The sequence below is a fragment of the Mauremys reevesii genome, linkage group 7, assembly GCF_016161935.1.
Source record: "Mauremys reevesii isolate NIE-2019 linkage group 7, ASM1616193v1, whole genome shotgun sequence".
NCBI lineage: Eukaryota > Metazoa > Chordata > Testudines > Geoemydidae > Mauremys > Mauremys reevesii.
The window spans coordinates 484,670-506,797 of record NC_052629.1 but is presented as its reverse complement, the minus strand read 5'-3'; the positions used below and the strand labels follow the sequence as shown (position 1 = coordinate 506,797).

General features: G+C 52.5%; 1 protein-coding gene across 3 annotated transcripts in view; it reads right to left on the bottom strand.

The window, feature by feature from the left end:
* LOC120409065 (dynamin binding protein) overlaps positions 1-22,128 on the bottom strand; it is a 69,162-nt gene that overhangs the window by 25,339 nt on the left and 21,695 nt on the right. For 2 of the 3 annotated variants that reach the window (XM_039546447.1, XM_039546448.1), the window contains exons 2-4: positions 14,499-14,653; positions 10,602-10,724; positions 8,163-10,136 (exon numbers count right to left, since the gene is read on the bottom strand). In XM_039546447.1, coding sequence (XP_039402381.1) covers positions 8,163-10,136; positions 10,602-10,724; positions 14,499-14,643 — 2,242 coding nt within the window. In that variant the 5' untranslated portion in view covers positions 14,644-14,653. Of the gene's footprint in view, positions 1-525; positions 816-8,162; positions 10,137-10,601; positions 10,725-14,498; positions 14,654-22,128 lie in introns of those variants that run through there. The other variant, XM_039546449.1, reaches the window with a different exon arrangement.

Here is a 22,128-nt window from a genome sequence, read left to right as displayed (position 1 = left end):
CCTAGATACAGTTACTGAAGCACCCTGGAAACTAGTAGAAGCACTATAGAAATGGAAGATTATCAGATTAAATACCCAGTGAGTCACAAGTCATCACCAGCCGAACATCAGTCAAAATCTAATAGGGATGGACAAAGCAGGGTCATCGCTTGCTACCTACCAAAAAAATGAAAAGCAGAAATGTGGTCTAGCAATCTGTGCAGGGGGCTGGGAGCCAGGACTCCTGAGTTCAAATCATAGTTCTGAATCTGACCCAGTAACTCTGGGCAAAGTCCCTTCCTCTCTCTGCCTCCGACAATGATTTTGACTCGCAGTGATGGTTATTTAACATCTGTAATGAGCTAACTTTGAAAATGTAATTCACTCATAGGCTGTTCTCACTGTACTGTCTGCTGTGCAATGTATTACTACAGCTCATGGCAGGGGGCTGGTCTCGCTGGTAGCTCTGGTGTTGGGATGAGGAGTGCAAAAATCCCCTACACGCACTGTGTCCCAAGCTAATTCCCAACCAATTTTGTTTTGTACCTTGCTTTTCCTTCCTGGTCCGTACAAACTCACAGTGCCTCAGGGCACCGGGCGCTGTCCGTCTGTAATAGCTGTTCCGCTGCCAGGAGTCTGCACCACTTGCTCTCTCCGCCTCATGCTCCCAGGTCTGGCTCCAGTCTGAATGCCCCATACGTTTCCTTGAGTTTCCATCTCCCAAACTCTCCAAATCCAGCTGCTTGTGCTTTGTGGCCAATTTCTCTGGCTCCCCAAAGCCACTGTATTCCACATCCCAGGTCCTGGGCTCTCTGCTCCAGATGTCTGGTCCCAGATTAGACACCTCACAATTTTCACTGATTCCAGCCAGATTCCTACAATCCGTAACACAGCTCTCGGATTTCCTACAGGGCTCAAAATCCTGGTTTAAATTCCTGAGGCCCATATTTGGACCTTCCCACTTCCTGTAGCCCCCCGAGTCTACATCCCTGATATACTGTCTTTCTGTCTTCCTAGAATCTCTGTCCCAATCTGCTCTCCTGTGGTCTGTATAGTGAATACTTCCCTTTCTATAACCCCCATAGTCTTCATCCTCTTTATAGCGACTATCTGTTTTCCTATACTCATCTGCTCTCCTACAGTTCATATACTTAGTATCATCTTTCCTGTAATCCTCATAGTCCCCATCTGCTCTCCTGTGATCCATATACCGAATAACTCCCTTCTTATGATCTCCATAGTTTACATCCTCTCTATACTGTCTTTCTGCCTTCCTAGAATCTCTATCCCCATCTGCTCTCCTGTGGTCCATATACTGAACACCTCCCTTTCTATTACTCCCATAGTCTTCATCCTCTTTATATTGGCTATCTGTCTTCCTATAAGCCTCATCTGCTCTCCTCCGGTCCATATACTTGGTACCATCTTTCCTATAATCCTCATAGTCCCCATTTGCTCTCCTGTGATCCATATACCGAATAACTCCCTTCTTATAATCCCCATAGTCTTCATCATCCCTATACTGGTTTATTACCTTTCTGGAATCCCCACAGTCACGCTCCACTCTCCTACGGTCCATATAATGACTTTCTCCCTTCCTGTAATCCCTGTAGTCCTCATCTACTTTCCCATGCTCCAGATACTGGCTTTCTCCCTTCCTATAAGGCTCACATTCTCTGTCCAGTGACCGGGAGTCCACATACTGCCCTTCTCCTCGGTATTTGTCATTCCAGCCATGGTCTCTGTAGAGCTTGTCCAGCTCAGTGATGTCCCCTCTCTTCAGAGTCCTGCAGTCCTCATATTCCCAGCTGAGGAGCCGGGGCTCCTGCTTTGGAACTTTGGCCCCGTTTCTTGCCCGGGGGTAAGAGCACATATTTCTCTTGGCCTGCTGAGTGCCCAGCCCTGGTCAGTTCCAAGAGCCCAGGCCCAGCCTCGGAGCCTGGCCTGCAGCCACCAGCGCTCCAGGACTCTTCCTGAGTAACTCCAGACGCTCCCTTCTGAAACTCTCTGCCTGAAATTCACTTGTAAGACTTTAACCTTCACACCCAATCAGCAGCCAGCTCCAGCCTCTCCCACCTGCTGCCCGAGGTAATTAGTAACCAGCCTTCTGTGAGCTGAGGCTGCGGATTGGATGGGCCTGCCCTGCCCAAACCGGCTTCTCTGCTTTGTTATGTTGGAGACGGAAGCCAGCGACCTCTCCGAAGGGCCCTGCAGGCTGCTCAGAGGCAGGAAAGAGCTGGCACTGGGGCATGAGGTAGCCTCACACTGAGAACAGCACACACCCATGCCCCGCCCCCAGCAGAAAAATCACAGACCAGTCAGCGCCTGTGGAGCCCTCCACAAATGAGGGTAGCAACCCTCTCCCACATGTTCCCAGGGCTCTCCCTAGCTCTCCCCGGCCAAACTCCAGGGGGTTGCCTTGATTATTCACCCACAGAGCAGAGTCATCAGCTGTCAGGACAGAGATGAGGAGCAATCAGGCCACACAAGCTCTTCCTGCAGGGCTGTCCTGGGGTTCTGCTGTAACATGAACTGGGCAGCATCTAAGGACATGTCTATATTAGAGACCGTGCAACGGCAGAGCGGTACCGCTGCAGCTGCACCAGTGTAAGGGCTCCCGTGTAGCTGCCCTATGCAGACAGGAGAGAGCTCTCCCATCAACATAATTAAACCACCCACAATGAGTAGCTGTATCTATGTTAGCAGGAGAGTGTCTCCCACCAAAATACCACAGTCCACACCAGAGCTTCCATCAGTGTAACTTATGTCACTTGAGAGAGTGTTTTTTTCACACTGTTGCGTGACAAACTATACCATCAAAAGTACTAGTGCAGACACAGCCCATTAGTCTCACAGACTGTGAGAGCTGCCCCATTCAAGGCACAGTCTCTGCCCTACACAGCCCGTCAGTCACACACAGTGAGAGCTGCCCCATTCAAGGCACAGTCTCTGCCCTGCACAGCCAGTCAGGCACACACAGTGAGAACTGCCCCGATTTAGGCACAGTCTCTGCCCTACACAGCCCGTCAGTCACACACAGTGAGAGCTGCCCCATTCAAGGCACAGTCTCTGCCCTGCACAGCCAGTCAGTCACACACAGTGAGAGCTGCCCCTATTTAGGCACAGTCTCTGCCCTACACAGCCAGTCAGGCACACACAGTGAGAGCTGCCCCATTCAAGGCACAGTCTCTGCCCTGCACAGCCCGTCAGTCACACACACAGTGAGAGCTGCCCCGTTCAAGGCACAGTCTCTGCCCTGCACAGCCCGTCAGTCACACACAGTGAGAGCTGCCCCATTCAAGGCACAGTCTCTGCCCTACACAGCCTGCCAGTCATACAGACAGTGAGAGCTGCCCCTATTTAGGCACAGTCTCTGCCCTACACAGCCAGTCAGTCACACACAGTGAGAGCTGCCCCATTCAAGGCACAGTCTCTGCCCTACACAGCCCGTCAGTCACACACAGTGAGAGCTGCCCCGTTCAAGGCACAGTCTCTGCCCTACACAGCCAGTCAGTCACACACAGTGAGAGCTGCCCCATTCAAGGCAGAGTCTCTGCCCTACACAGCCCGTCAGTCACACAGACAGTGAGAACTGCCCCGATTTAGGCACGGTCACTGCCCTGCTCCAAATTAATGACTGCCATATTCTCTCCTGCTCTGGCTTCCCAAAGGGAACATTTTGAACATGGCTGGGCCTTCTCCGGGATTCCTCCTGGTCTACCCTGGGATGTGGCCAAAGCCTTGGGTGGCTTGGAGTAAGCTCTGCCCTGCTCACTCTAGTCTGAGTCTCGCTCCAATTAACGTGGCGTCCCGGGGATCATTCCTGCCATGGTGGGTGGTCCTTCACCTACAGGCTGGTCTGTGAGGCAATGTGAGCCTCTCCAACTGAACAGAGACAGCTACTGCTTGACATGTCATCCATCTTGGCACTGTTGCTCCTGAAGGACTACTGGCCTGCCAGGGGCCAATGGAGCTGTGCTGGGTGGGCCGTGTCCATTCCTTCTCAACAGGTCCCACTAAGCCAGGCTATGCCTACACTAGAGACCTGTACCGGATGCACTGGTGTAAGGTCTCCTGTGTAGCTATGCTGATGGGAGAGAGATCTCCTGCTGGCGTAATTAAACCACCCCCAAGGGGCAGCGGTGGTGCTCTCCCACCGACATAGCACTGTCTGCACCGGCGCTTCTGTCGGTAAAACGTATGTCACTCAGGGAGTGGTTTTTTCACACGCCTGACCAACAAAAGTGCTCCTGTAGACATAGCCATAGGGTTCAGATGTTCCCTTACTGGCCTTGAGCAGCTGGGAGAGGCCTGGGTCCAGGCTGCAGGAACTTCCTTCTGTGCCTCTCACTGCAGGATAGACAGTTCTGACATGGCAGGTGCTAGTCATGAGGCCAGACAGGCTGCTTCAGATTCATCTGCTATCTCCAGTCTTGCATTGGATCTGGCAGAGTGGGCTGCAGAGCTATCTATCGTCCACCTGATATCTATCTGCTGCCCAGCACTGTAATATCTGAGTGCCCTCCACATCGAATGGACAGCAAGAGCAGAGTCCCCAGTGGACTCCATGGAGTGTCTGGCTCTTCTCCCTTTACAGGGTGAAAACTCTGCCTCAGAGAGGGGTTTGGGTTGTTTTAAAATGTATTAATTTACTTTTATTTTTTAAAGTTGATTTGTTTCAAGGTTTTTGTTTGTTCAAGGATGGCAGGTTGTTTGGGATAAGAGGGGTGTCCATGGTAATGAAAGCTCCAGTGTGATACACTTTCTCCAGCCCGTTCTATTTAGGGGTTGGGTTGCTCTTGTCAAGGCAGAGGGAGCTGCAGCCACCAGCCTGGAGGTAATGAACTTGTCAGCTGCCAGGGCCTGGTCTTCATCCAAGAAGAATGCACAGAGTCTGCCAGTCAGGTGGAGATGGTTTTAATAAATACTGAGACAGGGTCAGGCTGGGTACTACATTAACTACTGGAGGGTGATGCCCCCAACTGAGGAGAAGTGGAGGTGGTTAACAGCTCCTCAGAGCAGTTGCTTATTCTGACTGGTATAACTTAGGTCTTTCCTAGGTTTAGTTTAGCCCAGTTGCTTCTCAGGCACACTACAATCTTCCTCTGGCCCTGCATTACCTGGGAGATATTGGGGTCTGCTCTGGACACAGGGATCCATACACCAGTGTTCTACTAGCATACTGCTGACACCACCACCTTTGGGAGTGGTTTCCAGAGGCTCTGAGGGACACAACACAGCCAAATACCCAGAGAGAGGAATAGCACGACAGCTGCACATCAGAACCATGTGGGACCGGTTGGGAAGGAATGAACAAGGCCCACACAGCGCAGTTCTGTTGCCCCAGCAGGACAGGTAGGCCGGCCAGCAGTACTTCAGGAGCAATACTGCCAAGGCAGACAATAGGTCAAGTAGTAGCTGCTTCGGCATCTCATCTGTATCCATTGTCAGGTCATCGGTCCTCAGTGTGACCAGCATGGCTCTGGTTCCATGGCCTGGCCTGGCCCACACCCACCTGGGAGGGATCTAGGGCCTCAGCAGAGGCAGGTGCTGCTGGAATCAGTTCCCTGCCACCCCCTTGACAGCTGTGCCAGGATGGGGTGGTCAGTGCTGGGGTGGGTGTTTGTAAGGACCTTAGCAACAAGGGCTAGGATCCAAGGACCACAGGCCAGGGCATCTGCCAGAGGATTTTGGTAATTTCTCTCACCAGAAGGCCCAGGTGTTCCCATGCTGACCTTGTGCACCTGGGAAAGGCCTGGGTCCAGGCTGCAGGGACTCCCTTCTATGCTTCCCTCTGCAGGATAGACCTAGTTCTGACACAGTGGGGCCAACACTGTTCTTCTGGAGAAGGATCTTCCAGTCTCAGTCACTGCCATGGCACAGGATCAGCCAGATCCTTCCCCTGTCTAGGGCAGTGGGGCTCTCACCTCATCCTTGGGGAAACAGCGCCCTGGCCAGATGCATCCCCCATCAGGGAATATTTCCCCAGGTTCAGCATCACATCAAATCATCTCTCCCTCCCCGGTGCTTTGCAGGCTGTTATCCTCTCTCCCCCAACCCACAGTTACATGGATTTATTCGCTTTTAATCAAGGCCCCATGTGCTCTGAACCAGACCGACCTAAATTCTGCAACTAGAACCCTGCATTCTGCAGCTCTGCAACAGGTGGTTTGTGGCAGCTTCGTTTAAAAGACAGAATGGAGATCTATAATTAATTCAGTAAAAAAATGCAGACCCCCACAGCAGAAGCTCTAGTGCTATTTGTTCTGATGGTGAATCCAAACGAGCATATGCTGTGCCCACGGTTTCAGTGGCCACTAGTGTTTGTGTACTGCTAAAAGAGCTGGATTGCAGAAGCACTAAAGGGGGTGAAGTGGCACCTGGATGGGGAGAGAGGTGCTTTAGGAGTGTAAGAGAAGCACACGGGTCAGATGTTTCTGTTAAAATGGTCAGTAGTGAAACTGTTAACAATGTTGATATTTAACTCGCGATCTTTACATTTCAGAGACAACACCCCACTGAGAGAAATGGGGCAGGTCTTCCCTCTTAGAGCAACTGTTACAGGCTCTTTGCAAATTCAGGCAGATATCACTGCACCAGTTACTCTCAAGTCATAGAATCATGGAATCATAGAATATCAGGGTTGGAAGGGACCTCAGGAGGTATCTAGTCCAACCCCCTGCTCAAAGCAGGACCAATCCCAACTAAATCATCCCAGCCACGGTTTTGTCAAGCCTGACCTTAAAAACCTCAAAGGAAGGAGATTCCACCACCTCCCTAGGTAACCCATTCCAGTGCTTCACCACCTCCTAGTGAAAAAGTTTTTCCTAATATCCAACCTAAACCTCCCCGACTGCAACTTGAGACCATTACTCCTTGTTCTGTCATCTGCTACCACTGAGAACAATCTAGATCCATCCTCTTTGGAATCCCCTTTTAGGTAGTTAAAAGCAGCTATCAAATTCCCCCTCATTCTTCTCTTCTGCAGATTAAACAATCCCAGTTCCCTCAAACTCTCCTCATAAATCATGTGCTCCAGCCCCCTAATCATTTTTGTTTCCCTCCACTGGACTCTCTCCAATTTTTCCACATCCTTCTTGTAGTATGGGGCTCAAAACTGGACACAGTACTCCAGATGAGGCCTCACCAATGCCGAATAGAGGGGAATGATCGCATCCCTCAATCTGCTGGAAATGCCCCTACTTATACAGCCCAAAATGCCATTAGCCTTCTTGGCAACAAGGGCTCACTGTGTTTAAGCTTTTCTTGATCATCATAAGCATGGGAGAGTTATTTTTTCTAATGGAAGCTGAAATTCTGGACTCCACAGAATAGCAGGTGCATGGGACTCAGCTCAGGTTCACTGCTCTCCTCTACATACTCTGATTTGTCTGGCACAGAGACGTCCAGAGCGGAACACAACTTCCCATGGCTCTGGAGCTCCATCTCAGGCAGGAGCCTTTCAACAAGCCTAGTACCAGAGCTGGCCAAAAGCTGCCACCCGTCTCTCCACAAAGAGTCCTGTGGCACCTTATAGACTAACAGATGTATTGGAGCATGAGCTTTCGTGGTTGAATGCCCACTTCATCTGACAAAGTGGGTATTCACCCACGAAAGCTCATGCTCCAATACGTCTGTTAGTCTATAAGGTGCCACAAGACTCTTTGTCGCTTTTTACAGATCCAGACTAACACGGCTACCTCTCTGATACTTGTCTCTCTACAGGCACTGTCAGATCTGCTGTTTCCAAGGAGTTGCCTTCCTCTAAGGCAACTCTGGGCCTGCTGCTTCCCCTACAGCAAACAAGGGGAGAGAGGGTGGGATGCAGGGAGAGAAGGACAGGAGGGAAACAAGGATGAGGAGTGTGAAGGGGGAGCAGTACAAGGGGAGGAGTGGAGAGTGGGGAAGGTGAGCCTGAGGGACATAGGGAAGGATGACCGAAGGGGGTGTCAAAAGAGGGGAAGGAGATGGGGGAACAGGGAGAGGACATTAGGGGAGCCTCATTAATGAAAATTAGTACAAGAACAACTCGGACAGAAATAGACAAACTTCAGAACTCAGAAGGAAAGAAGAGGAGCCAGTTGCCACAGCAGCCTGGTCAAGGGTGGGGCCAGAACCCCTGTAACACAGAGAAAGGGCCAGTACCTCCCACACCCTGATTTCCAGTGCTGCTGCAGTCTCACCTCTCAGCTCCTGCAACTCTGCGTTGAGGTTTTTGATGTTGGAGTCACAGAAATCCAGGTTCTCCAGGGTCTCTGATCTCACCAGCTCATCCTGCTGCTCCTCTAGCATCGAGTTCAGCTCAGCTTGAGTCTTGCCATAAGCCTCCAGGTCTTGTTCCACCTCCCGGATCCTTGTCAGCAGAAAGGGGCACTGATGTGCAGCTGCCCCATCTGAATCCCCCTGGCCCTCCTCTGTCTGTGGCTCTTGCCTGGGCTGGCTCCTGGGCTGAAGCTGTGGAGAGGCCGTGTTCCTTCTCTGACTGCTTGGAGGAGGGAGAGGGGCTGGCCGGGAGGGCCGCACTGAGAAGGAGGGAGAAACAGCTGGGGCTGGGGCGTTGGGGCGAGGAGGTGGAGGCCTTAGGCCCTTCCTCCTCTCCGGCAGCCTCCAGTGAGGGGCACACTCTGGGGAGCCACGCACAATGTCCTTCTCTGACCTGTAGTCCAGGATGGAGAAGTGGCGGGAGACCTTCTTGTCTGATTCAGCTCCAGAGCTAGTCAGGCTCTTCTCAAATTGCGCCAGCTGCTCTGTCAGCTTGGAGTCGAGGTCAGTGCAGCTGTCTCCATGCAGCATGGGCGAGGGCCGGTCTGCTCGGGCACCAGGCCATGTATCCAGGCCCTCATGGGTACCACTGAAGCTGGAAGAGCGGGATTTAGATTTCTGCCTTTGATCTTCCACCCAGCCAGCCAGGTCCTGGAAAAGCGTGCTCCTCCGACCTTCTCCGGGCTCTGCCACAGCCCAGCTGCTGGAAGAAGGGAAGACTTGTCTCCTGCTACTGCACAGGGGAGAGCGTGGTGCCCATGGGGGAACACGGGGACTCTCTCCATCCCTCTCAGGTGAGGCAGGGATGTCCAAGGGCCTTTGCAAGGCCCAAGGACTCTGGCTGGGCTCCAATTCAACCGCCTGGCAACGGAGTCTGCTCTTTGGCTGGGGAGGGAGCTGAGGGGTGGGGAAAATGCCATTGATAGTCTTTGCAGAGTCAATGGGGAGGGAGCCCACTGTGTCCTTGGGAATGGGCCCCTGGAGCTCTGTGCTGGGAGGGTGCCCTTCCAAGAATGCAGGCTTGGACTGTCCAACCCCAACATCAGAAGGCCCATATGACCTCATTGCTGTTTGGGACAAAGTTGTACTGGATTTCCCTTCAGCATGGTTTGAGCCCCTGGCACTCAGGTCTTCCCCTTCCTCCCCTTGCAGGGGAAGGGGAAGGGCCCCAGCGCAGGCACTTGCTGGGTCCTGATGGACGGCCATTCCACAGCTGCCTTCTTCCTGCGACTTCCCAGTGCCCCTCTTTTCCCTGTAGGGAGCAGAGCCCTCCAGCTTGACAAACCGATGAGGAAAAATGCCACGTCTCCCCCTCAGCACGCCCTCCAACCAGCCATCTTCCAGTGCCCCCACAATCTGGATTCTGTCTCCCACATCAAAATCCAGCTCCTGGGGCTCCAGCGCTTGGAACTGATAGAGGGCAATGCCATACGTGCCCAGCGGCTCCTCACTCCCTTCCTGCCCACCCTCCTCCTCGGGGGGCACATCTGCCACGCCATTAACACTGTAACTCTCGGAGAGCCCCGGCCCCTCTGGGCCACCTGTCACTCTCAAGGGACCCAGCAGCTCCACAAAGCCCTCTGGAAAAATCCCGCTTCGACCTCCCAGCTCCCCTGTGAACCAGCCAGGCTCAGGGATATCGACAATGGTGATCACATCCCCTTCCCTAAAGTCCAGCTCCTCCTCCAGCTGGGCAGAGAGGCTCATCAAAGCTCGGGCTTGGCCCAGTGAGTCAGCAGGCACCTCCAGGGCAGTGCTCTGAGAGAGCCGGCGGCCCCAGGGCGAGAGGCAAAGCTCCTGCACGCATGACGATGGGAAGAAGCCCCTGGAGCCCCCGCAGCTTCTACCCTGGAGCCAACTGGAGGCTAGGGAGCCACTCAGGATCACCAGGTCTCCTGGGGGAGAATGAAAAACACAGGGTCAGAGACTCATCTCCATGGCAATTTCTTAGTCTTTCCCCATTCCCCTTCCAGGCCTGGTCACCTCCTTCGACAGCCCAGTCACGCAGAGTGCAGTGGTGGGGCACCTGCAGCACACCGACATGGTATTGGCCCGCCCCACAGATGACACCAGGGCTGTGGGACCACCTGTAGACCACCCCAGTGCAGCGTATGTGTATCAGAGACAGGGGCAGGACATGCAGAACTCAGGACGCAGGGCACGAAGCGGGCCTGAGTCCCGTAGGTGCAGAGGGGTAGGAGCACAAGGCAGCCTGTGGACCTAGAATCCACAGCTCTGTTAGGAAACCCCTCCTCAGCGCTGAGCTCTAGGTTCCCTCTATTTCCCAAGGCACGAGTGACAGAAAGGGGCAGGGGAGGGGAGAGGGAGGGCAGGAGCCAACTGGAGGGAGCAGAGGTTACCTCTCTGCAGCGACAGGCTCCCCGGCTCCTGGGACGTGAAATCATTAGTGCAGACAAACAGCTTCTCTCCCTGCTTCAAACTGGGAATATCCACTGCCTCCACAAAACTGCTGGGAAACTGCCCTAGAAGGAGAAGCAGTTGTCAGCACATGGTCACCCCCTTCCTCAGGGGCATAGACTGTCTCCCCCATTCCCAACTCCTCTAAGATCCAGCCCACCCCACATCACCACCCAGCCTCCCCCAGGATCTACCTTGTCTCCAGCCCCACCGTCACTCAGACGCTTCCCTCCTCTCCCGCCCCTTTCCAGGATCCCCTCTGGTTGGCCCCATGGCCCACAGAAATGACCAGGGGTTTGGAAGTCAGGTGCTCTTGAGGATTTCTGAAAATGTTGTTATTTTTTAAAAAAATATATAGTACCCTCCCCCCTGCATGCCCAACAGACCAACCAACACCCCAGGGCAATGAACAGCCCACCTGAATTAGAATAATAGAATCATAGACTATCAGGGTTGGAGGTCATCTAGTCCAACCCCCTGTTCAAAGCAGAACCAATTCCCAACTAAATCATCCCAGCCAGGGCTTTGTCAAGCCTGATCTTAAAAACCTCTAAGGAAGGAGATTCCACCCCCTCCCTAGGTAACCCTTCCAGTGCTTCACAATTACTGTGACCTCACTGTCACCAACACCCAGACAGGGAAAGCAAACATATAATCTTTAGCCTCCGTCTTCTGTCTTATGCCAGGGAAGCCCCATGTCAGGATCAGGATGTACAGGTCATAAAAAGAGGCCCCAATCCTGCAATCGGACCTGCCCCCTGGGGTGCTGCACACACAGACCAGATGGCAAGACTTGGGTTGTAAGCTACAAAGTGCTATGGTTACGAAAACGTGTCACAGACAGTGAAATCTGGTCTTTTGTGTGCTTTCACCCTATACTATACCGATTTCATTGGGGAGGCCAGTGTTTCTCAAATTGGGGGTCCTGACTCAAAAGGGAGTTGCAGGGGGTCGCAATGTTATTTTAGGGGATCACAGTATTGCCACCCTTACTTCTGTGCTGCCTTCAGAGTTGGGCAGTCGAAGAGTGGTGGCTGTTGGCCAGGCGCCCAGCTCTGAAGGCAGCACCTTGCCAGCAGCAGCACAGAAGCATGGCAATACCATACCATGTCACCCTCACTTTTGTACTGCTGCCTTCAGAGCTGGGCAGCCAGAAAGCGGTGGCTGCTGACTGTGGCCCAGCTCTGAAGGCAGCAAAGCAGAATACTATACCATGCTACCCTTACTTCTGCACTGCACTGTTCCCGGCCAGCAGCTGTCGCTCTCCAGCTGCCCAGCTCTGAAGGCAGCACAGAAGTAAGGGTGGCAATACCCCAACCCACCCTACAATAACCTTGCACCCCCTTCACAACTCCTTTTTGGGTCAGAACCCCTACAATTACAACACCGTGAAATTTCAGATTTAAACAGCTGAAATCGTGACATTTACAATTTTAAAAATCCTATGACCATGAAATTGACCAAAATGGACCGTGAATTTGGTAGGGCCCTACATATATTGCACCGATAGTTTGCAATTCCATAGGACAGGTTAGCAACATCTCCAGTGTTTACTCAGGTGCTCAGATACTATGGTGAGATATGGCTCAGATACCAACAGGCTGATTACCACGAGGAGGGAAACTGCCCTGTGCAGATGCTCTGGTAAAGTTGGGTTTACATATTTTTTTCTGGAAAAATAACAGGGCTAATGAGCTGGATGCTCTCTTGACATCCTGACATGGTTCTTCCCAATTCAGTGTAATTCAGTGTGTCACTATCCTTAATCTGCAGCGCCAGTGGCCTAATATGCACCTGAATTCTAACCAGGCTCTACTGCTGACTTCCTGTGTGACCTAGACCAAGTCTCTTCCCTGCTCTCTGCATGGGTTTCCCTCCCTATAAATGGAAATAAGAATCCTGCTGCATGTCACACCAAGTTGTGATGCTTCATTAATTAATTTCCATGTAATGTTAAGTATTATTATGGGTAGGTTGCAGCCTCACCATTCTAAAGGTCTCTTTTAGGCCCCCTATAACTTTTAGTTTGGAAAATTAGTTTGAAAATAGCCAGATTTCCTCAGAGAGAAAGCAGGAAATTCAAATGGTTTTTCAGTTACAAGTCATTAAGAATTAGCCTGGTTGACTTTTGTCTGTTTCTTCATCTTTGAGCTAGCAGGACACACCTGGTTACTGCCCCTTCACACTCTCCGCAGCCATATCTCCATAAGAATATGGGTCGAGGGGAAAAAATACTGTGATTAAGTAGCTGTTGGTGATTTTCCTTGTAGATAGTTTGGGGCCAAGGATGTCAGTAGAGGCAGGAGCAGGCAGACTGTGTGTGCATACATATGTGCACACATATTGCCCTCTGTTGGCCACCTGAGGCATAGAGAGAAGATAAGGGTTCTTCTGCAGAGGTCTGCATGTTAGGAGCTGTAGGACCAGGACTCTGGGTCTCTGCTCTGGTAGAAAGGAGGGGCAGTAGCCTCTCCAAAGTTAAGGCAATCATAGTCCTATTATAAGGTTGATTTGATTCCACTTTGTAACTAGACGAGAACAATCGTCATGTTTTGAGGTGATCTGGTTCCCATCTGACTGAGAGCTAGAACATTCTCCCAATATTATTACAACAAAAAGAGCTGTTGAGATTACGAGACTTTAAAATGGCCCTTTTCTGGGAATTTTGGAGCTTCCAATCTTTCTTTATGTCCTTTCAGGAGCCCAATGAAATCACATTCCATCCTGAGCTGGATAGGTCCGTATAGTGGCCTGTGGGAGAGGGAGTTTTCAGGAGCAGAAATAGGCGGATGTTGAAGAGACTGTCATGGAGAGGTAGAAGAGCCCAGGAGGCAGGGCATGGGACCAGAGCTTCGGAGACTCGGGGTCTGTTTCTAGTTCTGCCACTGACCTGCAGGTCACCTCCCCTCTCTGTGCCTTTGTTTCCCTCCCACCCTTTCATGGCTTTGTCTAGTAGCCTGTGAGCTCGCCAGGGCAGGGGCTGTCTCTCTCACTACATGTTGTACAGCACCTGGCACAATGAGGCTCCCACCTGCTGAAGATTTGTCTGCACTCAGCGCTACTGAAAAACAAACAAAAACAAGAACAAGGACTGTCTGTAGACTCGACAGGAAGCTGACAGGAAAAAATTCTGAGCATCAGATACAGCCCAAGTGAGGGAAGACTCCAGGATCTGGTCAAACAGCTCTGGCCCCTGTATTCGCCATCAGACTGGCCCTTGGCCGAGGGGGAATGTACCCAGATGGGGTAACTGACCTGCCTAAGGTTACCTAGGACAGTGGTTCTCAACCTTTTTCCACTTGCAGACTCCTAAAAAATTTTGAATGGAGGTGTGGACCCCTTGGAAAACCGATTGTCTGTATCTACAGTTGAATTCTGTTCAGTTTTCAGTCTGTCATTCGTGGACCCCTTCAAACCAGCAGTCCCCAAATGTTTTTGTCCATGTCCCCCCTTACCTGTTCCGCGCCCTCCCCGGAACCACGGTTGGGAGCCGGGGCCAGGAGCGAGGCTGGGGCCGTGTCTGGGAGCGGGCCCGGGGTTGGGAACTGCAGCCAGAAGCGAGCCCATGGTTGGGGCCAGGAGCCAGGAACCACAGCCGGACCTGCAGCTGCGGCTGGGGGGGAGAACAGGGCTGGGTGGTGCTTCCTCCCTGCTCCCCACGGGGGCTGGCCTGAGCCCTGCTGCACACCCCAAAAATGTTCCACCATGCCCCCCGGAGCCATTCCCCACAGTTTGGGGGCCATGGCCTTAGACATAATCTGCAGACCACAGGGTGAGAACCACTGACCCTAGGAAACCTCCAGCTCTGTGGATCCCGCTCAGCACCTTTCAGCTCTTACCTGTGACCCCCTCCTTCTTCCCAAGGAGCCAGAACTCGTCCACCACCCGCAGCACCTCTATGACGTCCCCCACAAACAGGGGCAGCTCTTCAGAGACACTGGGGCAGAAATCAAAGACTGCCCGCACCACGGATCCAGCCTCCATTGCTCAGGATCTGCAGGACAAGACACAGACAGACTTAGTCCCTCAGGCTGAGACACACGGCAATGAGCACAGAGTCACCAGAGAGAGACACAGAGCAATGAGCATGGTGTAAATGCTGAGACAGACCAAACACTCTCCAAGGAAAATGGGCTAATGACCACACAGGGGTCCCCATGCCTGCACTCACTCATCCCACAGGGATCAGAGCTCATTGCAAGGGGGAGCTGAAGCCCTGCTTTAGCTGCCCTGTTCCGTCTCTCTGGACCCTGGTGCCAGAGTGTGCACTTGTGTTGAACTCAGGGGGAGCTAATCGGGAAGCAGCAGAGAGAGATGCTGGAAATTAATTCCGGTCAGAAAGGAAATAAGAGGCGGGAGAGGAAGCTCACTGCTTCCCTGACACACCAGACTGGGCACACTGCTTGCCAGGAGCTGCACGAGGGACCTGCAGGCAGATAAACAGCAGCAGCAACTTTACCTTGCCCCTGATACTCATATAAAAGAGGTACAGGGAGCCGCAACACCCACCCACACACTGCAAAGCCATGGGGGGTCATTGCAACATCCACCTGTGCACTGCCACAGCCATGGGGGGCACAGGGCATCACCAACCCACATGCTGTCAGAGCCACGGGGGATGCACCACTACCCACCCACGCACTGCCAGAGCCATAGGGGGAATGGGGCACTGGAGCACCCACCTGCACACTGCCAGAGTCACAGGGCACCACAACACCCATCCGTGCACTACCAGAGTCACGGGGTGAATGGGGCTCCGCAACACCCACCCATGCACTGCCAGAGCCACAGGGAGAACCTCAACACCCACCCATGCACTGCCAGAGTCACAGGGCAAACCTCAACACCCACTCGTGCACTGCCAGAGTCATGGGGCACCGCAAAACCCACCCGCACGCTGCCAGAGTCACAGGGCAAACCTCAACACTCACCTGCGCACTGCCAGAGTCACAGGGAACCTCAACACTCATCCGCGCAGTGCCAGAGTCATGGGGCACAACAACACCCACCTGTGCACTGCCAGAGTCACGGGGGGGAATGGGGGCACCACAACACTCACCTGCACACTGCCAGAGCCACAGGGTGAACCTCAAACACTCACCCGCGCAGTGCCAGAAGCACGGGAGGCACTGCAACACCCACCCGTGCACTGTCAGAGCTACGGGGGGCATGGGGCACCACCAACCCCCTATCAGAGTTACGGAGGGGGGAAGAGGGCACCGCCACTCATTTCCCCAGTAACAGCTATGGGCATGGATTGCTCTCCCCATTCCAGTTCACCCAATCACTCTCCCCGATCACGAGACTCATTCCTGACACAATACCTACAAGGAGCCAACAGGAAAATGCCTCCCAGTTGTTCCCCCTGAGTGCCCTTTGCGGCCTGGCCTGGCATAGCCCCCTGGCACATACTATACACTGTGATCTCTGGCCAGATCTGGCTGAGACTGGGTCCTGTACAGAGCTGAACACATCAGTAACAATGAACAGCTCCTCACAGCCTGTAGCATCAATGATTCTCCATGTGGCTCCCCAATGCCCCCCAGTAGGAAGAGTGCCAGCACAAACAGGCTGAGATAGCTCCCAAACTGCCTGCTCCGCAGCGGCCCGGGGTTGGCACTGGGGAGGGAGCAGGGAGACCCCAGTTTGCGTTCTGGGGACTGGCACTGAAACGGCCACACACACACACACACTGCAAACATGGGCCAGGCCCTGAGCCCTCCTTGCAGAAACACGCCTGGGAACACACCCAGCTGGCGGGCACATGCACACACTGCACCAGTTCTCCAGCGTGCAACGAGCCGCACAACTCAGAAGTGCTGCTGAGACCCCCTGTCTGACTCAGCTCTGTTTTGTATCCAACAGGTCTTCTCTCAAGGCATCTCTAACGCGCCCAGCCCAAGCAATGAATCCGTAGCTTGAGCAGAGCTTTCCTCTCATCCCAACCTACGGTCGTGGAGCCCTCAGGAGAGGAACTGGAAGGGCTCCTCTGACTTGGGGACCAGAAAGGACCAGAAAAGAGCTCTCAGTGACTGTGCCTAGGAGAGCAGCGGGGTCGAGTTCAGCTGCGGCTCTCCCCACCCCCACCCCCGCTCCAGGTCTGCATCTCAGAGAGCAGGAGGGCAAGGACCAGCCAGCAGCTCCCCCCCACCCACCCCAGGGCTGCACCTCAGTGAGCAGCGGGGCCCGGATCAACCACGGCTCCCCCCATCCCCACCGCCCCAGGTCTGCACCTCAGAGAGCAGCTGGTTCTGGATCAGCCAGCAGCTCCCCCCACCACCACCCCCATCCCCATCCCAGGGCAGCACCTGAGAGAGCAGCTGGGCCCGGATCAGCCAGCAGCTCCACCCACCCCCACCCCCGGGCTGCACCTCAGAGAGCAGCTGGGCCCGGACCAGCCAGCAGCTCCCCCCACCCCAGGGCTGCACCTCAGAGAGCAGTGGGCCCCGGACCAGCCAGAGGCTCCCCGTCCCGGGTCTGCAGCAGTGCCTTTGGGTGCAGAGGAGAACCCAGCCATGGCAACACTTTCTGCTGATGGAGCTGCTTTATTTATCAAGTGCAAATCACCTCACAGGAACAATGCCTTGGCACGTCTCTCCTCATCCCAGGCTCTCCCATACAGCCAGCGTACAGGACAAGACACGCACCACCCCGCAAAGGGCCTTGGCAGCTCTCACAGCTGGCAGGCGCTGCACAGAGCGGGGATGGGTTCACAGACACACCGAGCCAGAATGTAGGAAACCTGAGCACTGGAGAGTTCTCGGTCTCCCACTTCAAGGAGAATTTTCAAAAGAGGAGCCTGTTTAATGTGCCAAAAAGGCCACATGTGCTCAGGAGACAGGAACACGTCCAACACGCAGCCCTGAGGAGCACAAACCCTAATGTGCATCCAAATGAGAATCAAACTATGTGGGTGTGCTGCAGGGGAAGCCCAAGAGCGAGAGTGGGCAGGAAATTAAACAGATGCTTCCAGTAACTACAGCAGCATCAACAACAAGAGAGAGTAACGCAAGCCTCTGTCTCGAGGGCAATAAGAGCATGCAGGGAGACTATACGCTAAATCCTACAGTTTCCAGCATGCATCATCATGTTTCCTCCCATGCTGCCCCTCATACAGAGGACAAACTCCCTGCCGACATCCACAAACCCACATCATATCCTCCAAATTCCCCCTTAACATTCAGCTCTGCCACAGTGCCTGCACAACACTCGAGAATGAGCAAGTGTGCTGTGATGGCTCCCGAACATGCTAACAAGAATCAGTCACCTTTGATGGCTTTTCTGGCTGTTGTACCGACCTGCCGCCTCATCTTATCCTTCCCATGTACACTCTTTGGGGCAGAGGCCATCTCTTCATTATATGTTCATACAGCGCACACAGCACAGTGGAACAGGGTCTAGTAGGCATGCCGCAATACAAATAATACATAACACATAAAATGGAAGGCCATTTTGTATCAGCAAGAAATCAGGGGACCTGAGGGAATGCAGGGACATGTACCAGACACGAGTTCGGGGCTGCAGGGACGGACTGATGCAGAATGAACACAGGACTATGTGCTACTCATCTAAATCCTGATTGGGGGAGGGACGAGGGACATGATAACTATCTGTTGTAAGCCGGAAGGAGGATGAAGAGTTATTTAGGGTAGTTCAAGATGGGATAACTGGAGCCCATTTAACTAGAAGAATGTGTAAATGTGTTCAACAGATGTGTCACATGGATGCAGCTAAAGGGGATTACTAAAGACATAATTCTGTCATGGAGGTAACGGATTCCATGACATCTGGGGCAGGGCTGGAGCAGCAGTCAGCCCTAGGACTGCCGCACCAGCGGCCAGGGGGCTGAAGTGGTTGGGTCAGCCCCCTGGGGCTGGAGCAGCAGCGAGGCTAGAGCAGCTGTGGGAGGTCAGCCCCCTGCCGCACTCTGACTGTTAGTCTCCTTCCACCCCAGGGGTATTTTGAGTAAAATTCAGGGACAGGTCATGGGCTTCCATGAATTTGTTTATTGCCTGTGAGCTGTCCCTGACTTTTAGTAAAAATACCCGTGACAGAATTTTTACCTTAGGTATTACCAACACTTAAAGCAGGGAGAGCCAAACTACGGTCTGTGGGCCGGATCTGGCCTGTCAGGGCTCTCAATCCGGCCTGCCAGATTGCCAGCCTCGTGGCGCAGCGGGGCTAAGGCAGGATCCTTGTCAGCCCTGGCTGCACACTGCTTCCAGAAGTGGTCGGCACCACGTGCCTGTGGCCCCTGGGACAGGGGGGAGGAGCAGAGGGCTCCGTGCGCTGCCCTCGCCTGCAGGCACCGCCTCGCAACTCCTATTGGCTGGGAATGGGGAACCACGGCCAATGGAAGCTTCAGGGGTGGTACCTGCCTGCCCCACCCCATCCACAAGAGCCACTACCGGACATGCTGGCTACTTCCAGGAGTGGCACGAGGCCAGGGCAGGCAGGGACCTTGCCTTAGCCCCACTGCGTGCCACTGCCATCCCGGAGCTGCTCAAGGTAAGCAGCACTGGGCCGGAGCCCGCACCCCAAACCCCTCCTGCACTCTGCACCCCAACCCCCTGCCCTTAGCCCCCTCCTGCACTCTGCACCCCCCGAATCCCAACCCCCTGCCCTAAGCCCCCGACTCCCTGCCCTGAGCCCTCTCCTGCACTCTGCACCCCCTCCTGCACCCCAACCCGCTGAGCTCTCAACCCCCCGCCCCGAGCCCCCTCCTGCAACCCAACCCTTTGCTTGAGTCCCTTCATGCACACCGCACCCCCTCCCACATCGCACACTCCCTCCTGCGCCCCAACCCCCTGCGCCATCCCTACATTCATGGCCCTGCATACAATTTCCCCACCCAGATATGGCCCTCGGGCCAAAAAGTTTGCCCACCCCTGACTTCAAGTGTTGTGCAGACAGGACACGAGTATTTTTAACAGTGCTAGGGAGCCCTACTCAGAAGCACCTTCCAAACTCAATTAGTTGGGAGACAAGAGGTCTTTGTTAAGGATTCAACATCCTCATCCCTTCAACTAAGGGCTAAGAAGGTTCCCAAGGCACAACACTGGGTCATCCAAAGCATCCTGCAACATTGATTGTGGAAGTCTGGATTTGTCATTACAAGGCATTGCAAGTCAAATAATTTGACCAATCAAATAATGTCAATTATAAATAATGTTAATGTCATGGTTCCACTCCTTTTTTAGAGCTTCACTTCACTGTGTTTTGCATTTTTCTGAGTTAAAATAACTCAGGCTGTGTCTGCACTAGCACTTTTGTCGACAAAACTCATGTCGCTCAGGGTGTAAAAAAACACCCCACCGAGCGACATAAGTTACCCCGTCAGAAGTGCCAGTGTGGACAGCACTATGTCAGCAGGAGATGCTCTATGCTGACAGGAGAGAGCTCTCCCGTCAACATAATTAAATCACTCCCAACGAGCGGTGGTAGCTATGTCAGTGGGAGACGCTCTCCTGCCAACATAGCACTGTGCATACCAGGCTTATATCGGTGCAACTTATGTCGCTCAGGGAGCTGTTTTTGCTTTTTTCTTTGGCCTCTCTCTGTTTTGTTACTGTTGTTACTGTTCCAATAAATTAGCTTTTAAAATATTTGACCATTTTTGACATTATTTGACTGATATTTGACTGGTTGACTGACCAATAATTTTTGGACTAGTCAAATGCTCGACCCTCATTTACTATAAAGCAGCTAAAAAGGGGCACTAACCAAATTGTCCTTTCCTTTGCAGGCCGCCTTTAAAATTGAGCTAGAAAGCAACGGGAAAAATACTGAGGAGAACAGTCCCTCTATAGCCTACAGGGAGGGGAAGGGACCAGAGATGCCTCAATAGTATAGTGCTTTTGTACCTCACGTGACCACAGTGCTCCCACAGCTCTGTAACACATTTATCAAACATTTCTGTACTAACGTAGCAAAGAAAACAGTCAGTGAGAGAAACTCACAGCAAATGTGATACAATGTATAACACTATAATCCACAAAGAGAACAGAACAGCACCATAAAAATACAAACCAATGCAGAACACTGGACATTCTGAATACTGAAAGTCAATGCATTAAAAACTGGTAGAAGGAAATATTTTTATACAACTTATAATTAGCCTGTGAAACTCCTTGCCACAAGATACCAACCACTGAGGTCAGGATCTTAGTGAGAGGCAGAAAAAGATGAGACATCTATAATGAGAATATGAATGTAAGGCTAAAATTATAAAAGGGTATACTAACCCTTCCTGCTTCAGAGCATAAGCCTGCCAGTTAAAAGATGGGCACTAGAGAGAAACTTCCCCCATGGGCATATGATTCCATAATGGGCCCGTATGGGGTTTCTTGCACTTTACTCTGAAGCAGCTGGTGCTGGCTGTGGTTAGAAGCTATGACAAGAAGTATCAAGAGTGCACAAGACTGGAGGTTATAGGTTCCATTCCTGCAATATACAAGAGGTCAGACTAGTCAGGTGTTTCTCAACCTTTTTGATACCAGGGACCCGCTTGCTGCCTTCCTAACCTGTATCAGGGAGATCTCAGGGACCGGCGCCAGTCCACAGACCGGTCATTGAGAAACACTGGACTAGATGACCTAGTGTTCCCTTCCGGCCTTGAAATTCTCTGACTCTAGTTCCTGGCTCTGTCACCAACTCTCTGTCAGGCTTTGGGTAGGTTCCTTCCACTCTCTGTGCCTCAGGTCCCCATCTGTAAAATGCACATAAAAACAACTCTCCCTACCTCACCGGGGGGGTGGGGAAGGCACACAGATGTGAGCCATATAAATGCCCAGATAGACGGACCACTCCTCTGATGCAGTACGGCAATTCTGTATGGGAAAGAACAAGTTAAGAATTGCTTAGACAGGTTAGATGTCTTTTAAGTCAGCAGGCCCTGATGAAATGCATCCTACAATATTTAAGGAACTGGCTAAAGAGATCTCTGAGTCATTAGTGATTATCTCAGAGAATTCATGGAGGACAGGAGAGATCTTGGAGGACTGGAAAAGGGAAAACATAGTTCCCATCTGTAAAAAGGGGAGTAAGGACAACCCATGGAATTACAAACCAGTTAGCTTAACTTCAGTACATGGAAAGATAATGGAGCAAATAATTGATCAATTTGTAAGGATCTAGAAGCCTTGTGAATGGGGGGATGCAACAGATGTGATCTATCTCGACTTTAATAGGGCTTTTGATACTGTCTCACATGATCTTCTCATAAGCAAACTAGGTAAATATAGTGTAGACGAACCTCCTATGAGGTGGGTGCACAACTGGTTGGAAAAACATATTCAGAGAGTAGTTATCAACGGTTCACAGTCAAGATGGAAGAGAATTTCAAGTGGGGTCCCGCAAGGATTTGTCCTAGGGCCAGTTCTATTCAATATCTTCATAAATATTTTGTATAATGGCATAGAGGGTATACTTATATACGGTAGTTTGTGGATGATACCAAGCTGGGAGGGG